Raw genomic sequence first — 16,341 nt, forward strand, 5'->3', positions numbered from 1 at the left:
GATCATGACCTGAGCCGAAGGCAGCGGCCCAACCCACTGAGCCACCCAGGCGCCCCAGCTTTCCATTTCTTGAGCCCCGTGCCGCCCACCATGGTGGTCATGAGCCTCATGTGGCTATTTACATTCAGAGTTAGAATAATTAGAATTACACACAGGTAAAAATTTAGCACCTTAGCAGCACTAGCCACCTTTCAGTCCCCGGAACCTGCGTGTGGGCGGTGCCTGGGTGTGGGATGATGAAAGTACGTGCATTTCCACCATCACTGAAAGTTCTGCTGTGGCCGCTGCTTCCTTTCATCATCACCTTCACACACTGTATACTGTAGCCTGGCCCCTTTCCTCTGTTGTAACCACACTGTGTTCACTATCTCCTCCTGAGGTCCCTTTGGACACAGGACCTTTGCACATGCTGTTCTCTGCCTGGAATGTTCTCTCCCCTACCTAGTCAATGAAGCCATACTGGGGTCTCCCATCCTCAGGGGCGCCTTCGCTGATGTTCCTGATGAGCGATCAGATCCTACTCAGAGCCTCTCTGCTTCTTTTCTGTCTTGCACAGTTGGAGTGTGACATGGGCTCGTGTGATCATTCGGCTGGGAACAGTGGGGCCCCAGTTGGTGACAGTTTAATCACCATCACACAGAGCCTAGCACAGAGTAGGTGCCCAGTAAGTCCTTCTTTTTTTTTTTTTTTTTTAAAGATTTTATTTATTTATTTGTCAGAGAGAGAGAGAGAGAGAGCTCACAAGCAGGCAGAGTAGCAGGCAGAGGCAGAGAGAGAAGCGGGCTCCCCGCCAAGCAAGGAGTCCGATGCGGGGCTTGATCCCAGGACCTAGGATCATGACCTGAGCCGAAGGCAGCGGCTTAACCCACTGAGCCACCCACGCGTCCCCAGTAAGTCCTTTTTGAGAGAAGGAATGCCTGAAGCTGGTCTCCAGTTTATGGTCTCCTGGGGATGGGGGAGGGTAACCTTGATAATCCAGGCAGAAGTCCGTTGGGCGTTCTTGGAATGCTGCTCACTCCGTCTTCTGACGTGACTCTGCGGCCCACAGTCTTCGCTGGTGGATGCACCAAGTCTTAACCACATGATTTGAGCGTGGGGGTGGGAAACTTGGGGGTGTGAGTACCAGAAGGGAGCCTCAGGCAGAGAGAAGACATCCTGGGTTCCCTCTGCCTGTGTCTCTTTAACTCCACCGAGGGACAGAAGCTTAGGTGGTGTCTGGGCTTGTGAGGTGAGTTTTCATCTTTAAATACAAGACTTGGGGCGCCTGGGTGGCTCAGATGGTTAAGCGTCTGCCTTTGGCTCAGGTCGTCATCTCCATGTCCTGGGATGGAGCCCCACGACGGGCTCCCTGCTCATGGGTGTCTGCTTCTCCCTCTCCCTCTGCCTCTCCCCCTGCTTCTGTGTGCATACTTTCTATCTCTCATTCTTTCTCTAATGAATAAATCTTTTTTTTTTTTTAAAGATTTTATTTATTTATTTGACAGACAGAGATCACAAGTAGGCAGAGAGGCAGGCAGAGAGAAAGAGAGGAGGAAGCAGGTTCCCCGCTGAGCAGAGAGCCCAATGCGGGACTCTATCCCACGAGCCTGGGATCATGGCCTGAACTGAAGACAGAGGCTTTAACCCACGGAGCCACCCAGGTGCCCCTTTAATGAATAAATCTTTTTTTTTCTTTTTTAAAGATTTTATTTATTTATTTGACAGACAGAGATCACAAGTAAGAAGAGAGGCAGGCAGAGAGAGAGAGAGAGAGAGAGGAGGAAGCAGGATCCCTGCTGAGCAGAGAGCCTGATGCGGGGCTCGATCCCAGGACCCTGAGACCATGACCCGAGCCGAAAGCAGAGGCTTTAACCCACTGAGCCACCCAGGTTCCCCTAATGAATAAATCTTTAAAAATAATAAAAGCTGCATATTCTAGTGAGGAGTTTTTTTTGGTGGATGATTTATGTGAAAAACCTTATAGGCCATTCATGCAAGTACTCAAGCATTTCAGGGAAAAGAATAAAAGAATACGGAATCTGGATTGCCGCCGGGGATACAGCATGCAGGGGTGGGGTGGGCAGAACGACGGCCCCTGGACCTGGGAGTGTATGAACTTCCATGGCAAAAGGGACTTTGCCAGTGCGATGAAGTGCATGATTGTGAGATGGGGAGACTGTCCTGGATTAGCCAGGTGGGCCAGTGTCATCACACGTGCCCTTGAAATTGAGGAGAGTGAGCCCGAGAGACTCTGGAAGACCTGGAAGACGGGGGCTGCTGGCTTGGAGATGGAGAAGGGAGCGCGTGCAGGGGGCAGGGTAGGGGGAGGTGAGGGGGGCATCTGGAAACGGGAAACTTCAAGGAAACAAATAGCCTCCAGAGGGAACCTGGCCCTGCTGACATCTTGATTGGAGGCGGATGAGACCTGCTGTGGACTCCTGACCTCTAGAACCATAAGATGATAGACGTACGGTGATGGGTTACAGCAGCGAGCGAGGACCCGTGCTGGATGGGTGGATCCTCTAAGCCCGGGAGCACATTCCTGCCCTGGCTTCACATCCCAGGGGGTCTGTGGCGGGCTGGGCAGGGGAGGCCTGCCTGCTGGGTACAGCAGAGGCATCGCAAGGCTCAGAGCTCATGCTTACCTTTTGCTTAAGGATGCAGAATTAATTACAATGTTATTTATTTTGTTAGTTATCAGAGAAGGAGAGCACAAGCAGGGGGAGCCACAGGCAGAGGCAGAGGGAGACACCCCGCTGAGCAGGGAGCCCAGTGAGGGACCCCATCCCAGGGACCCTGGGATCATGACCTGAGCCAAGGGCAGACGTCCAACCATCTGAGTCACCAGGCGTCCCAGAGGGTGCAGAATTTAAACAGACGTGTTGTGTGACCTGCTCCCTGACTGCCGACGGGAGAAGCAATGCTTCCTTGAGGTCGTCAATGTCTTGTCTCTGAACTAAGGTTTTCTTGCTCATCCTGCACAGTGCCCCTTTGATGTTGGTACTTTTTTTTTTTTTTTTTTAAGATTCTATTTATTTATTTGACAGAGATCACAAGTAGGCAGAGAGGCAGGCAGAGAGAGAGGAGGAAGCAGGCTCCCTGCTGAGCAGAGAGCAGAGAGCCCCATGCGGAGCTCCATCCCAGGACCCTGGGGTCATGACCTGAGCTGAAGGCAGAGGCTTTAACCCACTGAGCCACCCAGGTGCCCCTAGGCTGTGGTTTTAAATACCCAGCCCAGTTGACCGCCAGCTTTGTGGATTTGTTTGTTAAAGAGTTTGGGTTCTGGGGCCACACAGACTTAGATGAACGGACCAGTTTTGCCATTTTCCTGCTTCTGTTGCTCCGGACCCCCGTCTTCTCCCTTCTTGTGCTTCAGCTCCCTCTTGGGCAACAGGAGGACACGGGGAGGGCGCGTGGCTGGCCGGCCCTCGGGCGTGCAGGGGAGTGTTAGGAGGGCTGGCGAGCCTTAGAAATTGTTCTTCTCCCCGCCTGGAGGGTGGGACTTTCGCACTGGACCACCTCGTGTCCTCTTCTTCCTCGGTCTCTGGAGAGCTCTAGTTGAGTACGATCTTGAGCTGGAAAATATCCCGCAGAGGGCTTGATGCCACGAGAAGCCCACATGACCGCGTCTAGTGACAGGGCTGTGGCCGGCTCTGTGTGCCTTTGCAGCAGTGCTTGGCACCGCGCCAGGACCCGGGTCCCTCGGTGATGTGGATGTCACTGCTTATGTGACAGAAGAGAAAGAATGCCAGTGCAGGGAGCTCTTCTCATGCAGACCTTTATTCCACTGAACGGTCTGAAGCCATCCTTCCTAATTTGTGGCATTAAGATGCCCTTTCTCTTTTGACACGACGGAGGTAGTATTAGACATAGTTTGGTGGATTCTCGTTATTCACGGTGGTTATGTTCCAGAAGGTTCCTGCCAGCCCTGAAGTGGCCAAGACCGAGCCATTGCTCCTGGGGGAGACACAGGGTTAGTTCTCTGCAAGCTTCTGGTCATGTTTTACCTATTTTAAAGGTATATTCTGGTTTAAAGACTCTATTTATTTTATTTTCTAAAAGATTTTATTTATTTATTTGACAGAGATCACAAGTAGGCAGAGAGAGAGGAGGAGGAAGAAGCAGGCTCCCTGCCAAGCAGAGAGCCCGATGCAGGACTTGATCCCAGGACCCTGAGATCATGACCTGAGCTGAAGGCAGAGGCTTAATCCACTGAGCCACTCAGGCAGCCAGGACTCTGTATTTAATATATGTTTTTGATTCATTAGCAGTGGACTTGTGACCAGCAGCGCTGCGACTCATAAAGCTTCCTATTCTCAGGACACTGGACAGCATATCAACGCTGTGCTTGGGGGCTCTTTGAAACAGTGATGGTCACTAACAAAAAGCTCCAACGTGCACAAAGCATGGCCCTAAACAGACGGTGGGAAGGGCCCGCATGTACAGTGTGGAGCTGGACTGGACATGTCGCGCTGTCCCACCTCATTTGGGGAAGTTGTGAGAGGCGGTACGGATGTTTTGCCACATGTCTGGGAGTGACCACGACAATCAATGCGGTGAACATTGATTTTGAGGTTATAAATTTTAGGTAGTGGGTGGATTTGCAAATACAGAAACCACAAGTAATGAGGATCGGATGGATGTAGGGGTGTGTGTGTGTGTGTGTGTGTGTGTGTGTGTGTTGACGCCGTGAGGGTGGTATTAGGTCTACAGGGTACAGAGGTGTGCTTGGGGCAGGATGGAGGAGAGGGGCGTGCTGATCGGTGACATCCGTAGCCCCCAGCCCTGCCCCTCCCGTGTTGGAATGGAGAGTTGTGTAAACAGCTCTTTGCCCCCTTGGACGAGAATAGTCGAGACAAGCCTGGACAGCGGCCCACTGGAAAGTGCCCTCCGCGTCCTCTGCCAGCCGGTCAGCTGTACTTACGCCAACCATTTCCTGTTTCAGACTCCCTGCCCAGAAGCAGGCAGTGACGCCAGGGGGTTGGAATTATAAACCCGGGCAGGGATGCTGAAGCGTAGAGGGGAATGTGGGAGCCCTGCTGCAGGGGCTTCCTAGAGGAGGGCCGGTGGCTGGAGGCCCTGCACGCCGGTCCCAAAGAGAGAGTGTGGCCGTTTGACCTTGACCTAAGGCACCCATGCCACAAGCTTGAAGACAAAAGGCACCGACCAATTCGTCTTTGGACTTTTGGCTGTTCTCAGAATAGAACTTTCTTTTAGCATCGCTCCCAAGTGCTAACGATGAAAGTCCTGAATTCACTCTGGTGGTATTTTGTGGCCACTTTTGAGAATGGATGTGGGGTGCCTCCAGCTTCACTTATGACAGTGACTGGACTTTGGTTTAATTTCTAAAGAAAAAGTCTACTTGTGGGGCTCCTGAGTGGCTCCGTGGGTTAAGCCTCTGCCTTCGGCTCTGGGCATGATCTTGGGGTCCTGGGATCGAGCCCCACATGGGGCTCCCTGCTCAGCGGGGAGCCTGCTTCCTCCTCTCTTTCTGCCTGCTTCTCTGCTTACTTGTGATCTCTCTCTCTGTCAAATAAATAAATAAAATCTTAAAAAAAAAAAAAAGACTACTTACAATGTTCTTAGCAATGACTTTTACCTAAAGAGCTGGAACAGTGCTGAATTCTTTTTTTTTTTTTTTTAATTAAATTTATTTATTTGTCAGAAAGAGAGTGTGTGTAGAAGTGAGCACACGCAGGGGGAGCAGCAGGCAGAGGGAGAAATGTGCTCCCTGCTTGGCGGGGAGCCCCATATAGGACTTGATCCCAGGACCCTAGAATCGACCTGACTGAAGGCAGGTGCTTAATCAACTGAGCCGCCCAGATGTCACCCCCTGCTTTTTTTTTTTTTTTTAAAGATTTATTTATTTTAAAGGACTGACAGAACAAGCAGGGGGCAGGCAGAGGGAAAGAGAGGATCTCAAGCAGACTCCGTGCTGAGTGAGGAGCCTGATGCGGGGCTTGATCCCAGGACCCTGAGATCATGACCTGAGCCGAAACCAAGAGTTGGAGGCTCCACAGACCACATTGCCTGTTCGCCCAGAACAGTGCGCAATTCTTAAGCTCGTATGTTTTCTTTCATTTGTGTGATTTGGAAAGATTGGTGGAGAAACGTCGCCGAAGATCACTTTGGGTGGCCCATGGCCAGACCCTGAAAGGCTAGCAATTATTTTTATGGTTCTTTCTGTTTGTGCCAAGTGATACTTGCTTTTCTTGTTGTTGTTGTAGTGATAGTGAGTTTCCTTTCAGAATACATTTCCATGAAAAACAGAGAACTGACTTAAAGAACAGTATGAATTCCATCAAAGATCGTGAAGTTTGTCGATGTGCCCCCAGACGTGTCTGATCTTTAGGGAGCGGCCGCCTGTGCTAAAATGTTGCTTTTAGCCTAAGAATACTGTAATATTGCTGTAAGGGGGAGGAAATGGGATAATCTGATTTTGCTAATAGATTAAAACATTTTTTTTGTTTTGCCAAGTTATCCATGAAAGACAAGATTTTTTTTTTTAAACATGATTTTTAGACAATGGCTAGTTTACCAGGTCAGTTTGGGATCTTAATGTTGCCTTTATCATTGTATATACAGTCTGGGGGGATTTGGGGAGGGGCAATTGGAAGGGGCCCAGGGAGAACGAGGCTCCCAGTGGGAAATGAAGGGCAGCCGGATGCTTTTCTCATCACAGATCTCTGTGGCATTTGCCAGATGCCAGGAGGAGGAGCCCGTTGGCCTGCCTCACCGAGGAGGAAGCAGGGTGGCGCGTGGACAGTGCCCTCCCCGTAGAATGGGGCCTGGCAGGGTCTCCCACCCTCTGCCGGGCCATCTGCTGTGACACAGGGTGAAGTCAGACCTGGCCAGGTTGGGACCTCAGCAATTCTCAGCTTCGGCACTGTTGACATTTGGGGTGTGACAGTTGTCTCTTGTGACGGCTGTCCTGTCTGTTGTTGGGTGTGTGACAGCAGCCCGGGCCCCTGCCCACGGGATGCCAACAATGTCCTCCACCCAGTTATGACAACCAGAGATGTCGCAGACACTGCCCAAGGTGCCCCTGTGCCGGGGGTTGGGGAGTGGAGGTAGGAGGGGGCAAAATTGCACCTGTTAGGAGCCACTGGGCTAAGGGTATGAGTACTCACTGTGCTTGGCTGTGTCCCTTAGTGTCCTGTGAAGGCTGCCCTTTCTCCCTCCTTCCTCCCTCCTTCCCTTTTCTTTCTTTTTTTTTTTTTTTAAAGATTTTTATTTATTTATTTGACAGAGATCACATGTAGGCAGAGAGGCAGGCAGAGAGAGAGGAAGGGAAGCAGACTCCTCGCTGAGCAGAGAGCCCAACATGGGGCTTGATCCCAGGACCCCGAGATCACGACCTGAGCTGAAGGCAGAGAGGCTTTAACCCACTGAGCCACCCAGGCGCCCCTCTCCCTTTTATTTCTTAAGGAAATACCTGTTAGGCAAGAAGTTCATGTTGGGACTGTTGCTCCTCACTCTGAGTTCAGCTTTCTGATTCAGTGGCTACAGAAGCCCTGAGTGGTTGGAAGAGAGCCCCTGGGAAGTGTTAGGGGCTGAGGTGTAGCCCTGCGCAGATTCTCTGTTGAAGCCTTAACCTCCAGGCCCTCGGACTGTGGTTCCTGTATTTGGCGATAGAGCCTTTAAGAAAGATGTGAGGCTGTTGGGATGGGCCCTGTTCCAGTCTGACCGGTGTCCTTATGAGAAGTGGAAACAGGGACACACAGTGAGATGCCAGGGTGAAAGGAAAGACCATGTGAGGACCCAGGAGCAGGGCATCCCTCTGCAAACTAAAGGGAGAGGCCCAGGAGAAACCCACCTTGCCTACACCTTGACCTTGGGCTTCTAGCCTCCAGAACTGGGAGAAGATAAAGTTCTATTTAAGGCACCCGTCCTGTGGTGCTTGATTATGGGAACCTAGCAAACTCATACTGGAAATATCCTACTTATGACCGTTTTGGCAAGCGGGGTATCTGCTGATGTTATTAATAAGCCTTCATTCTAAATTGATGACGAGTTCCTTAGCAGTTCTCTTTAGATAGTCCTGTCTCCAGAGCCCTCTGTGAGCATGTTGCAAAGTCATGGGGACTGGAAGGGCACCTGAGTGGCTCAGTCGTTAAGCGTCTGCCTTCAGCTCAGGTCATGATCCCAGAGTCCTGGGATCGAGCCCCGTATCAGGCTCGCTGGTCAACGGGAAGCTACTCCTCTGCTGTGTTCCCTCTCCTGCTCTGTCTGTCTCTGTCAAATGAATAAATAAAATCTTTAAAAAAAAAGTCATGGGGACTGGAGCTGACCCCCCTCACCCACTCCCCCAACCTGAAACATGTACCACGTGCTCTGCCAGGTGGAGGGGCTGGAGGCACTGGGGCTTCCTTTGGCTTAAAGAGCTCCCGGCAGTCACACATCAGGCTGTGCTTTGTATGGTTTGTTGCTAGTTCTAGTTACTTGGATTGTGCTAGAGGAAGTTGATGACGATTTTAATGGTTGCTAACCACCACTGCATGCTTCCTAGGTGCCCAGCAGTGTTCTAGAGTTTTAAGCACATCCTGTTCCTCCTGACAGCCCTGCTTTACGGATGATGAGACTGAGGAACAGAGGGTTTTTTTCCTTTGAGAATGGTTTTGGGGATGCCTGGGTGGCTCAGTGGGTTAAGTATCTGCCTTCGGCTCAGGTCCTGATCTCAGGGTCCCCTTGGGCTCCCTGCTCATCAGGGAGTGTGCTTCTCCCTCTCCCTCTGCCTGTAGCTCTCCCTGCTTGTGCTCCCTCTTTCTCTCTCTCTCTGACAAATAAATAAATAAAAATCTTAAAAAAAATAAAAGAGTGGTTTTGGTTTAGAATGATAAAGACTTCATTTCAGTTTTCTCTTAATTTTAACTTTTAACTTTTTTTAAAAAAAGATTTCATTTATTTATTTGACAGAGAGAGAGGGGTCATAAGTAGGCAGAGAGGCAGGCAGAGAGAGAGGAGGAAGCAGGCTCCCCGCTGAGCAGAGAGCCCAGATTCGGGGCTCGAACCCAGGACCCTGAGATCATGACCTGAGCGGAAGGCAGAGGCTTAACCCACTGAGCCACCCAGGTGCCCCAATTTTTATTATTTCTTAAAGATTTTTTTTTTTTATTAGAGAGCACATAAGTGGGAGGTGGAGGGGCAAAGGCAGAGGGAGAAGCAGACTCCCCAGGGGGCAGGAGACCAATGCGGGGCTCCTTCCCAGGACCCTGGGACCATGACCTGAGCTGAAGGCAGATGTTTAACGAATTGAGCAACCCAGGCACCCCTCAATTTTTTTTTTTTTAAGATTTCTTTGTTTGAGACAGAGAATGTGTACGCAAGTGGGGAGAAGGGTAGAGAGAGAATCTCAAGCAGACTCCCCGCTGAGCATAGGGCCTGACTCTGACTCTGGGGCTTGAGCTCACGACCCTGAGCTTCTGACCTGAGCCAAAACCAAGAGTCAACCCTTAACTCACTGAGCCACCTGGGTGCCCTCATTTCAGTTTTTTTAAAAGACGCATTTTAATTTGAGCTCAGGCAGTCAGTTGCATTTTGCGACCTGTCTTGATGACATCTACTATTTGACTTTTTCTGTCATAGCCATTCAGAGCAGGTGATTCTTGTTGAGGGGAAAGGGACTGAGGGTTTGTGAGACTTGGCGAAATGGTCACATCACAGTGGCTTTCCTCTCTGACCAAGCACCCTCTTCTTCAGTAGCTTCTATCACGAGGGAAGGGTAAAAATATATAACATTTATTTTCTTTTCATTGTAAAATGAGTGCATCTGTACTACAGAAAGCTTGGGAGGACAGAGCCGACTGAGGAGTGGGACACTGCTGATAACTTCCTCAACGGACTATCTTAGAACATCACAGATAGCCTGCTTTCTCCCAGCCCCCTTTCTGTGTGTACACTGTTTTGTAAGTTATAACCATGTAGCCCGTGTGTTTTTATTTCCTGTTGTTGATTTAACATTTTAATATAAGGCTCTCTCTGTATCATGAGGTACTTTGTAAATGACAATTTTAATGGCAACATAATATTTCTTGGAGCAGGTTGACTAATTTACTTTAACCAGTGCCTTGTATTTTCACAAGTTGTTTCTAATTTTAGTTTCACTTAAAAATTTTAAAGATTTTATTTACTTATTTGACAGAGAGAGAGAGAGAGAGAGAGATAGGGAGGGAGTAGGTGCACTCAAGCAGGGGGAGCAGCGAGCAGAGGGAGAGAGGGAAGACCCCCCCGCGGAGCAGGGAGCCTGATGCGGGACTCGATCCCGGGTCCATGACCTTAACCATGGACAGATGCTCAACCAGCTGAGCCACCCAGGTGCCCCTTAGTTTCACGTTTTAAGTTATGATTTTGTTCTGGATGCTGGCAGAGTCACCCCAAAGACACAGAGAGGGAAAGGGAAAGCTGAGGGAGGCGCCGGCCCCCCGTCTTGCGACGTCACCTCCTGGGAACTGGATGAGCCCAGTCTGCACAGTGACCTGTCACAGAGCAGTAGCACTCACCACCCCACAGAAAACCAGGAACATAGCTGTGACTGTGGGACATTTTGGAGGGTTACGATTCATTTACCCCGGAGGTATTTGCCTAGCACCTGCTCTGCCCCCAGGGAACAGTTTGAATGCCGGGAATCTAGCAGCAAACTCAAGAGACAGGAGTCCCCGCCTGCAGGGACATGTAAGGGCTGCGCTTGCATGAATTTTGTTCTGCCCTGTCTGCTTAGCCGCCAGGACCAGGGTCCTCTCAAGTGGGCTTCAGTGGATTGTCTTGTGGCTTTCACACCTAGTCCTGTGGCTGGCGCTGTTGTTGCGTTTCCTGGGAAACTAGGGCTTGGAGGGGTTAGGTGACTAGCCCAGGGTCACCCAGCTACTGCCTTCTTGTCTCAGCGCTAGGTTGGCGGTCTCCTCCTTCAGAGAGGTCTTCCCAGACCACGTACTCAGGAGCCGCCTTCCCCGCAGTGACATGTTCTTGTCGTGTGTACTTTTTGCTGTTTCCTGTCGCCACCTGCCCACCTGGGAAACAGTAGGTGCTCCAGGGCAGGGCCCTCACTTGTCTTGTTTGCGTGTCCCACTGCTAAGTACCGAGGTGCACGTAGTAGGTGCTCAGTAAATATGTGCTAACTGACCGACTGAGCCAGGGGGTGAAGAGTAGGAGCCACGCGCCCTTAGTTTTATTTGGAAATCTTCGTCTCCCCAAGGGATGTCCCATTTCTGATTCATCAGGGGGGTACGCGGTGTGCAGGGCACAGGGGCTTTCCGTGAAGGTGTGTGCTGAATATCAGCCCACAGGGGGAAAACAGCAGAACCATTTCACGGAAAGAAAGGGGGGATCCAGGCCTCCCTCTGTCTCCTTTTTCTCCTCTCTCCCTCCTTCCTTGTTCATGTAGCCTGTTGCTGTAAGGAATTAGCCACAGAGGCCTTTGTCAGGGGCCTGGGGTACAGAATTCTAATTGATCCTGCATTTGATGCTCGGCTGGGGATGCCCCCATTCCGTCTGCGCTGGCTCCCAGCAGCTTCCTCCGGAATGGCTGAGACTTACAGCATTTCCAGGGAATTGCATTAACCCGGGTTGAGCCTTTGTCAGGAGTCACTGGCATCCCCCTGGATAGCATCAGCTGGTTCACGCCAGGTGATGGAACTAGGGGCCAGGGCACCAGGCCTTGCCAGAGTAGGAAGGACCCGTGCACAGGCAAGCCAGAGGTGGCCAGCGAGAACCAGGAGATGTTCAGAGCCTGGCCCGAGCGCCCTTCCCCGCCCTAGAGCCCTGCGTGGCACTTTTATACACTAGGGTTCTATTTTTTCCATTATTAAAGTAGTAATTCCTGTTACAGAAAAGTCAAAGATGTGGTTCTTAAAGTTATTTAAAGCCTTATCTGCTATTGTCAGCATTCAGATGTGTGTTTCCTTCGATCTCTGTTTTAATCCAGTGGCTATTAAGTGACATGATTTCAGTTTGATTTTGCTCTTATAAATAAGAGCTTAGCCTAGGGAGGATATCGTGGCATAAGCTTTCTCCTACATTTGGAAACTTTTTTTTAAAAGATTCATTTATTTATTTTGGAGAGAACAAGAGAGAGAGTGTGAGTGTTGGGGGGAGGGGCAGAGGGAGAGGGAGAAAGAGAACCTTCAGCAGACTCCCCACTGATGTGGGGCTCTGTCCCATGACTCTTAAGATCATAAACCTGAGCAGAAATCGAGAGTCAGACGCCCAACTGACTGAGCCACCCATGTGTCCCTGCATTTAGACAATTTTATTTTAATTTTTAAAAAGATTTTATTTATTTATTTAAATATTTTTTTTATTTATTAATTTGACACAGAGAGAGATCACAAGTAGGCAGAGAGGCAGAGAGAGAGAGAAGGGGAGGTAGGCTCCCCGCTGAGCAGAGAGCCTGATGCAGGACTCAATCCCAGGACCCTGAGATCATGACCCGAGCCGAAGGCAGAGTCCCAACCCACTGAGCCACCCAGGCACCCTAAAGATTTAATTTATTTATTTGACAGAGACACAGCAAGAGAGGGAACACAAGCAGGAGAAGTGGGAGAGGGAGAAGCAGGCTTCCCGCTGAGCAAGGAGCCCCACACGGGGCTCGCTCCCATGACCTGAGTAGAAGGCAGATGCTTAACAACTGAGCCACCTGGGTGCTCCAACGTTTAGATGATTTTAATAAGTTAGACTCTCTAATTCCCTGGGTTAAAAGGAATCCGTGGTTGGCTGAGGGCTCTAACCATGTGGCTCTGACTAGTGGCTGTCTGGAAGGGCTCTGCCGTTTTACACCCAGAGAATGGCAGAGCTGCCTTCTGTTCCAGGTCAGATGAGTGGTGACCTTTTTCACCCATTTTTGTTGTTGTTGTTGTTGTTTGTTTGTTTGTTTGTTTTTTTAAGATTTTATTTATTTATTTGACAGAGATCCCAGTAGGCAGAGAGGCAGGCAGAGAGAGAGGGGCAAGCCCACTCCCTGCTGAGCAGAGAGCCCGATGCGGGGCTCCATCCCAGGACCCTAAGATCATGACCCCAGCTGAAGGCAGAGGCTTAACCCACCGAGCCATCCAGGCGCCCCACCCACCGTTTTTACTTTGCCTTTTGTTTGATGCATGTCCGTGAGATTGGGAAGGTTAAAAGAAAAAGATGTAAAAACACATGTTTTCCTCTCTCTGTTTACCACAAATCGGGCTTCCCGTTGATCGATGTGTGAGACGGGTGCCTGTGGAGACAGAAGGAGCCTGTGGTCGGCTGGGGAGACGCTCCCCAGCACAGCACATTCTCTGCGGGTGTACTGGCTGGACTGGAGTGCTCACGGTCGCACGTACTGGCTGGACTGGAGTGCTCACAGTCGTCCGTCCCGTAGTTTTCTAAGGCACGTCTGAGGGTCTGCAAGCATTTGATAAGTATTTGTTGAATAACGACAAGAAAATCTTGCTGAAGACGGTTGCTCATGCCAGGGCTTGTGTGGAGCCCGGGGCCAAGGGCAGTAGCGTGTGGCTTCCCTGCGGAGCGCGGAGGTCAGAGGCGTGGCTGCTGGAGCCTGGGTTCACCCGGGATGCTCACCCGCCGCGGTCACGGGAGCAGAGGCGTGAACTTGCTGCCTGGAGAGTGGCCTTCCCCCATGAGCGGTACAGCAGTCTCCGGGCTAGACCCTCAGCGGCCCCGCCAATTGCTTCTAGAGCTAAAGTCCTTACAAGGGACTGGGAGGGGGGGAACCTCCAGCGTCTTGCATGCATGCGCCCTCGGAAACCTCCCCCAGGGCTTCCTGGGGCTGTCTCCGTGCCAGAGCCACGCCCGAGGTGGAGCCGGCTGCAGTTTCTCCCCCGGAGCCGGGAGGAGCCGAGGCTGGGAAGGAAAGGCTCCTGGCAGGAGGGGGCAGCTCCCCAAGGCCACGGTTGGCTGCTGAGGACCGCGAGGCGTTGAGAGCGTGGATTCAAGCAAGACCATCTTGGCACAAGTCCGGGCTCCACCACTTACTGGCTGCATGACCTTGGGCGAGTGAGTTCACGTCCCTGTAAATGAGCATGTGGTTGTGCAGGCAGCGCGCTTAGCCCCAAAGTATGTGGCCCGTGGAGAGGAGAGGAGCAGGGTTACCACCGTTACCCTTGACGGTGCTCTGAGGGAGGAGCCAGGCAGCCGGGCCGGTGCCCCTGGGGACCCTTGGTGCGTTCCTGCTGGGTCCCTGTCAAGGGGAGCCTCCCTAGGCTGCTGTCTCAATGACAGCCCCGAGGCAGCTCTCCAATCCTTCCGTGGGGTGAGGGTGGGGGGGTGAGCTGTCGCAGCGCTGTGGTCGAGGGCGGGCCCCGAGGCCAGCCTGCCGGACTCACGGCTGGCTCTGCCCCCACCTGCTGCTGGGCTCTGGGTGCCGTTTCCTCCTCTCCAGGAGGGGGAGGGCAAGCCTGCAGGACTCTGGGGAGGAGTGAAGGGAGTGACACGGCTGTCTGGGCTGTGGCCCCAGACCTGGCCTGGAACCTGTGAGCCAATGCCGCAGACACAGTATAAACACACGAGGTAAGGCAGCAGGTCTCTGCGTGCTGGGGCGGGGGGCGGTGGGGTTGGTGGCTGGCGGGGAAGAAGCCCGGGAGAGGCGCCTCAACCCGCACAGGGCATCTGAGCCCCTTCTGTATACCGGATCTGGGGTGTGAGGGGAATAGTATCTGGTTCTGCCCGCCGGGCTTGTGGCCAAGCTCTGAGGCTGCGGATGGAGAGCTGGGTGCTCTTGGGGGGGGGTGCGGTGGGGTTTTTTGTTTTGTTTGTATATTAGAAAAAAAAAGTCTTGCAGTCACATAGTTCACTGTTGAAAAGGTACAGAAGTGGGTACTTTGCAAAAGTAGCTTCCCCCCGTCCCCTGTTTGGCTACCCCGTGCCCTTCTGTGCAACCACTCCTCAATTTCTTCTGTGTCGTCTAGAGAATTTTTGACCGTTTTCCAAAAGAAGGCCTATGTATTTTATATTTATCTATCTAGACACCCACACATAGATTTTGACCTTTTTTATTCTGTTGTTAGTCGACACGATGCAATACGACATATTTCTTTCACTTAAGAGTAGACGCTGGGCTTGTTTCATGTCAGTACATAAAAAGCTTTTTCATTCCCCTCCCCCCCCTTTTTTTTAAACAAAATGGCTTTAAAGGATTTCATTGAATAGACTTACCATACTTAATATAACCACCCTACCGCTGATGGACACCTGGGTTATATCTAATGGTACCTATTACTAACAATGTTACAGAGAATGACGTTGAACCTAAGTCTTTGTGCCCAGTTACAAAGTACATAATATCTGGAAGGGGAATCATTGGGTCCAGGTGAATGCATTGGTAATTTCTTTGTAAAGATTTTATTTATTTATTTATTTATTTCACAGACAGAGATCACAAGTCAGACAGAGTTCATAAGTCAGAGATCACAAGTAGGCAGAGAGGCAGACAGAGAGAGAGGGGGAAGCAGTCTACCCACCGAGCAGAGAGCCTGATGTGGGGGCTTGATCCCAGGACCCTGGGATCATGACCTGAGCCGAAGGCAGAGGCTTTAATCCACTGAGCCACCCAGGTGCCCCTGCATTGGTAATTTTGAGAGCTGTCACCAGGCTGCCTTCCCTAAAGGCCATACTGATCTCAACCCCTCCCAGCAGTTGAAAGTGTCTGTTTGCCCATCCCAATCAAAACCGGTGTTAATGAGCTTTTTGATTTTGGTTAGTCATGCTATGTAAAAAATGACACCTCGGTGTGATTTTAGTTTTGCATAATATTTAAATATTATGTTAGTTACCAGCATTTAAAAACCGAGGCCTTGCACTTCAGGATCTGAACTTTTTTTTTTTTTTTTTTTTAGATTTAATTTATTTATTTGACAGAGAGATAGAGAGCACAAGTAGGCAGAGTAGCAGGGAGAGGGAGAAGCAGCCCTCTGCTGAACAGAGAGCCCAAAGTGGGGCTCGATTCCAGGACTCTGGGATCATGACCTGAGCCGAAGGCAGATGTTTAACCGTCTGAGCCACCCAGGTGCCCCTTCTGTCTCTGTCATAAAGAATCTTATGGTCTGTATGTGAGCAGCCCGGGGGCCACTTCCTTCCCACAGGTCCTCAGTGTGCCCTGTCCCGTGGACCCAGGGTTTATTTTTGTTCAGTATTTTTGTATGTTGCTTGCTGGGCTTCCATAGACTTGAGTTTTCTAGAAACAAACAGGCAAATACAGTCTAAGGGAGAACAGACCTGCTTTCCGTGAAGACCTTCTTTTCTGTGAAGAGCACAGAGTTGGGTTTTGAAGTAGAAAAAGGGGAATGGGTTGTTCAAGGAAATCTGGTGTGAAGGAGTCTTGCCAGAGGGGTTGGAAGTTGGAGAAAAGTAGAGTCCTGGAGCTCATTTGCCTTGGCCGCAGTC

The 16,341-nt window shown here is 50.9% G+C and overlaps 1 protein-coding gene across 7 annotated transcripts in view; it reads left to right on the forward strand.

The window, feature by feature from the left end:
• ATP9A (ATPase phospholipid transporting 9A (putative)) overlaps nt 1–16,341 on the forward strand; it is a 132,488-nt gene that overhangs the window by 6,992 nt on the left and 109,155 nt on the right. For 2 of the 7 annotated variants that reach the window (XM_013053171.2, XM_004746185.3), the window contains exon 1: nt 13,711–13,956. The exons of 3 other annotated variants lie outside the window; for them this stretch is intronic. Coding sequence is in view for 2 of the 4 variants with exons in the window: in XM_004746185.3 (XP_004746242.2) it covers nt 13,943–13,956 (14 nt within the window). In the remaining 2 variants the exon portion in view is untranslated. Of the gene's footprint in view, nt 1–13,710; nt 13,957–14,023; nt 14,470–16,341 lie in introns of those variants that run through there. 2 more of the 7 variants (XM_004746186.3, XM_004746184.3) reach the window with 1 other exon arrangement.

This window comes from Mustela putorius, unplaced genomic scaffold, assembly GCF_011764305.1.
Source record: "Mustela putorius furo isolate JIRA1106 unplaced genomic scaffold, ASM1176430v1.1 tig00000592_pilon_pilon_pilon, whole genome shotgun sequence".
Taxonomy (NCBI): Eukaryota; Metazoa; Chordata; class Mammalia; order Carnivora; family Mustelidae; genus Mustela; species Mustela putorius.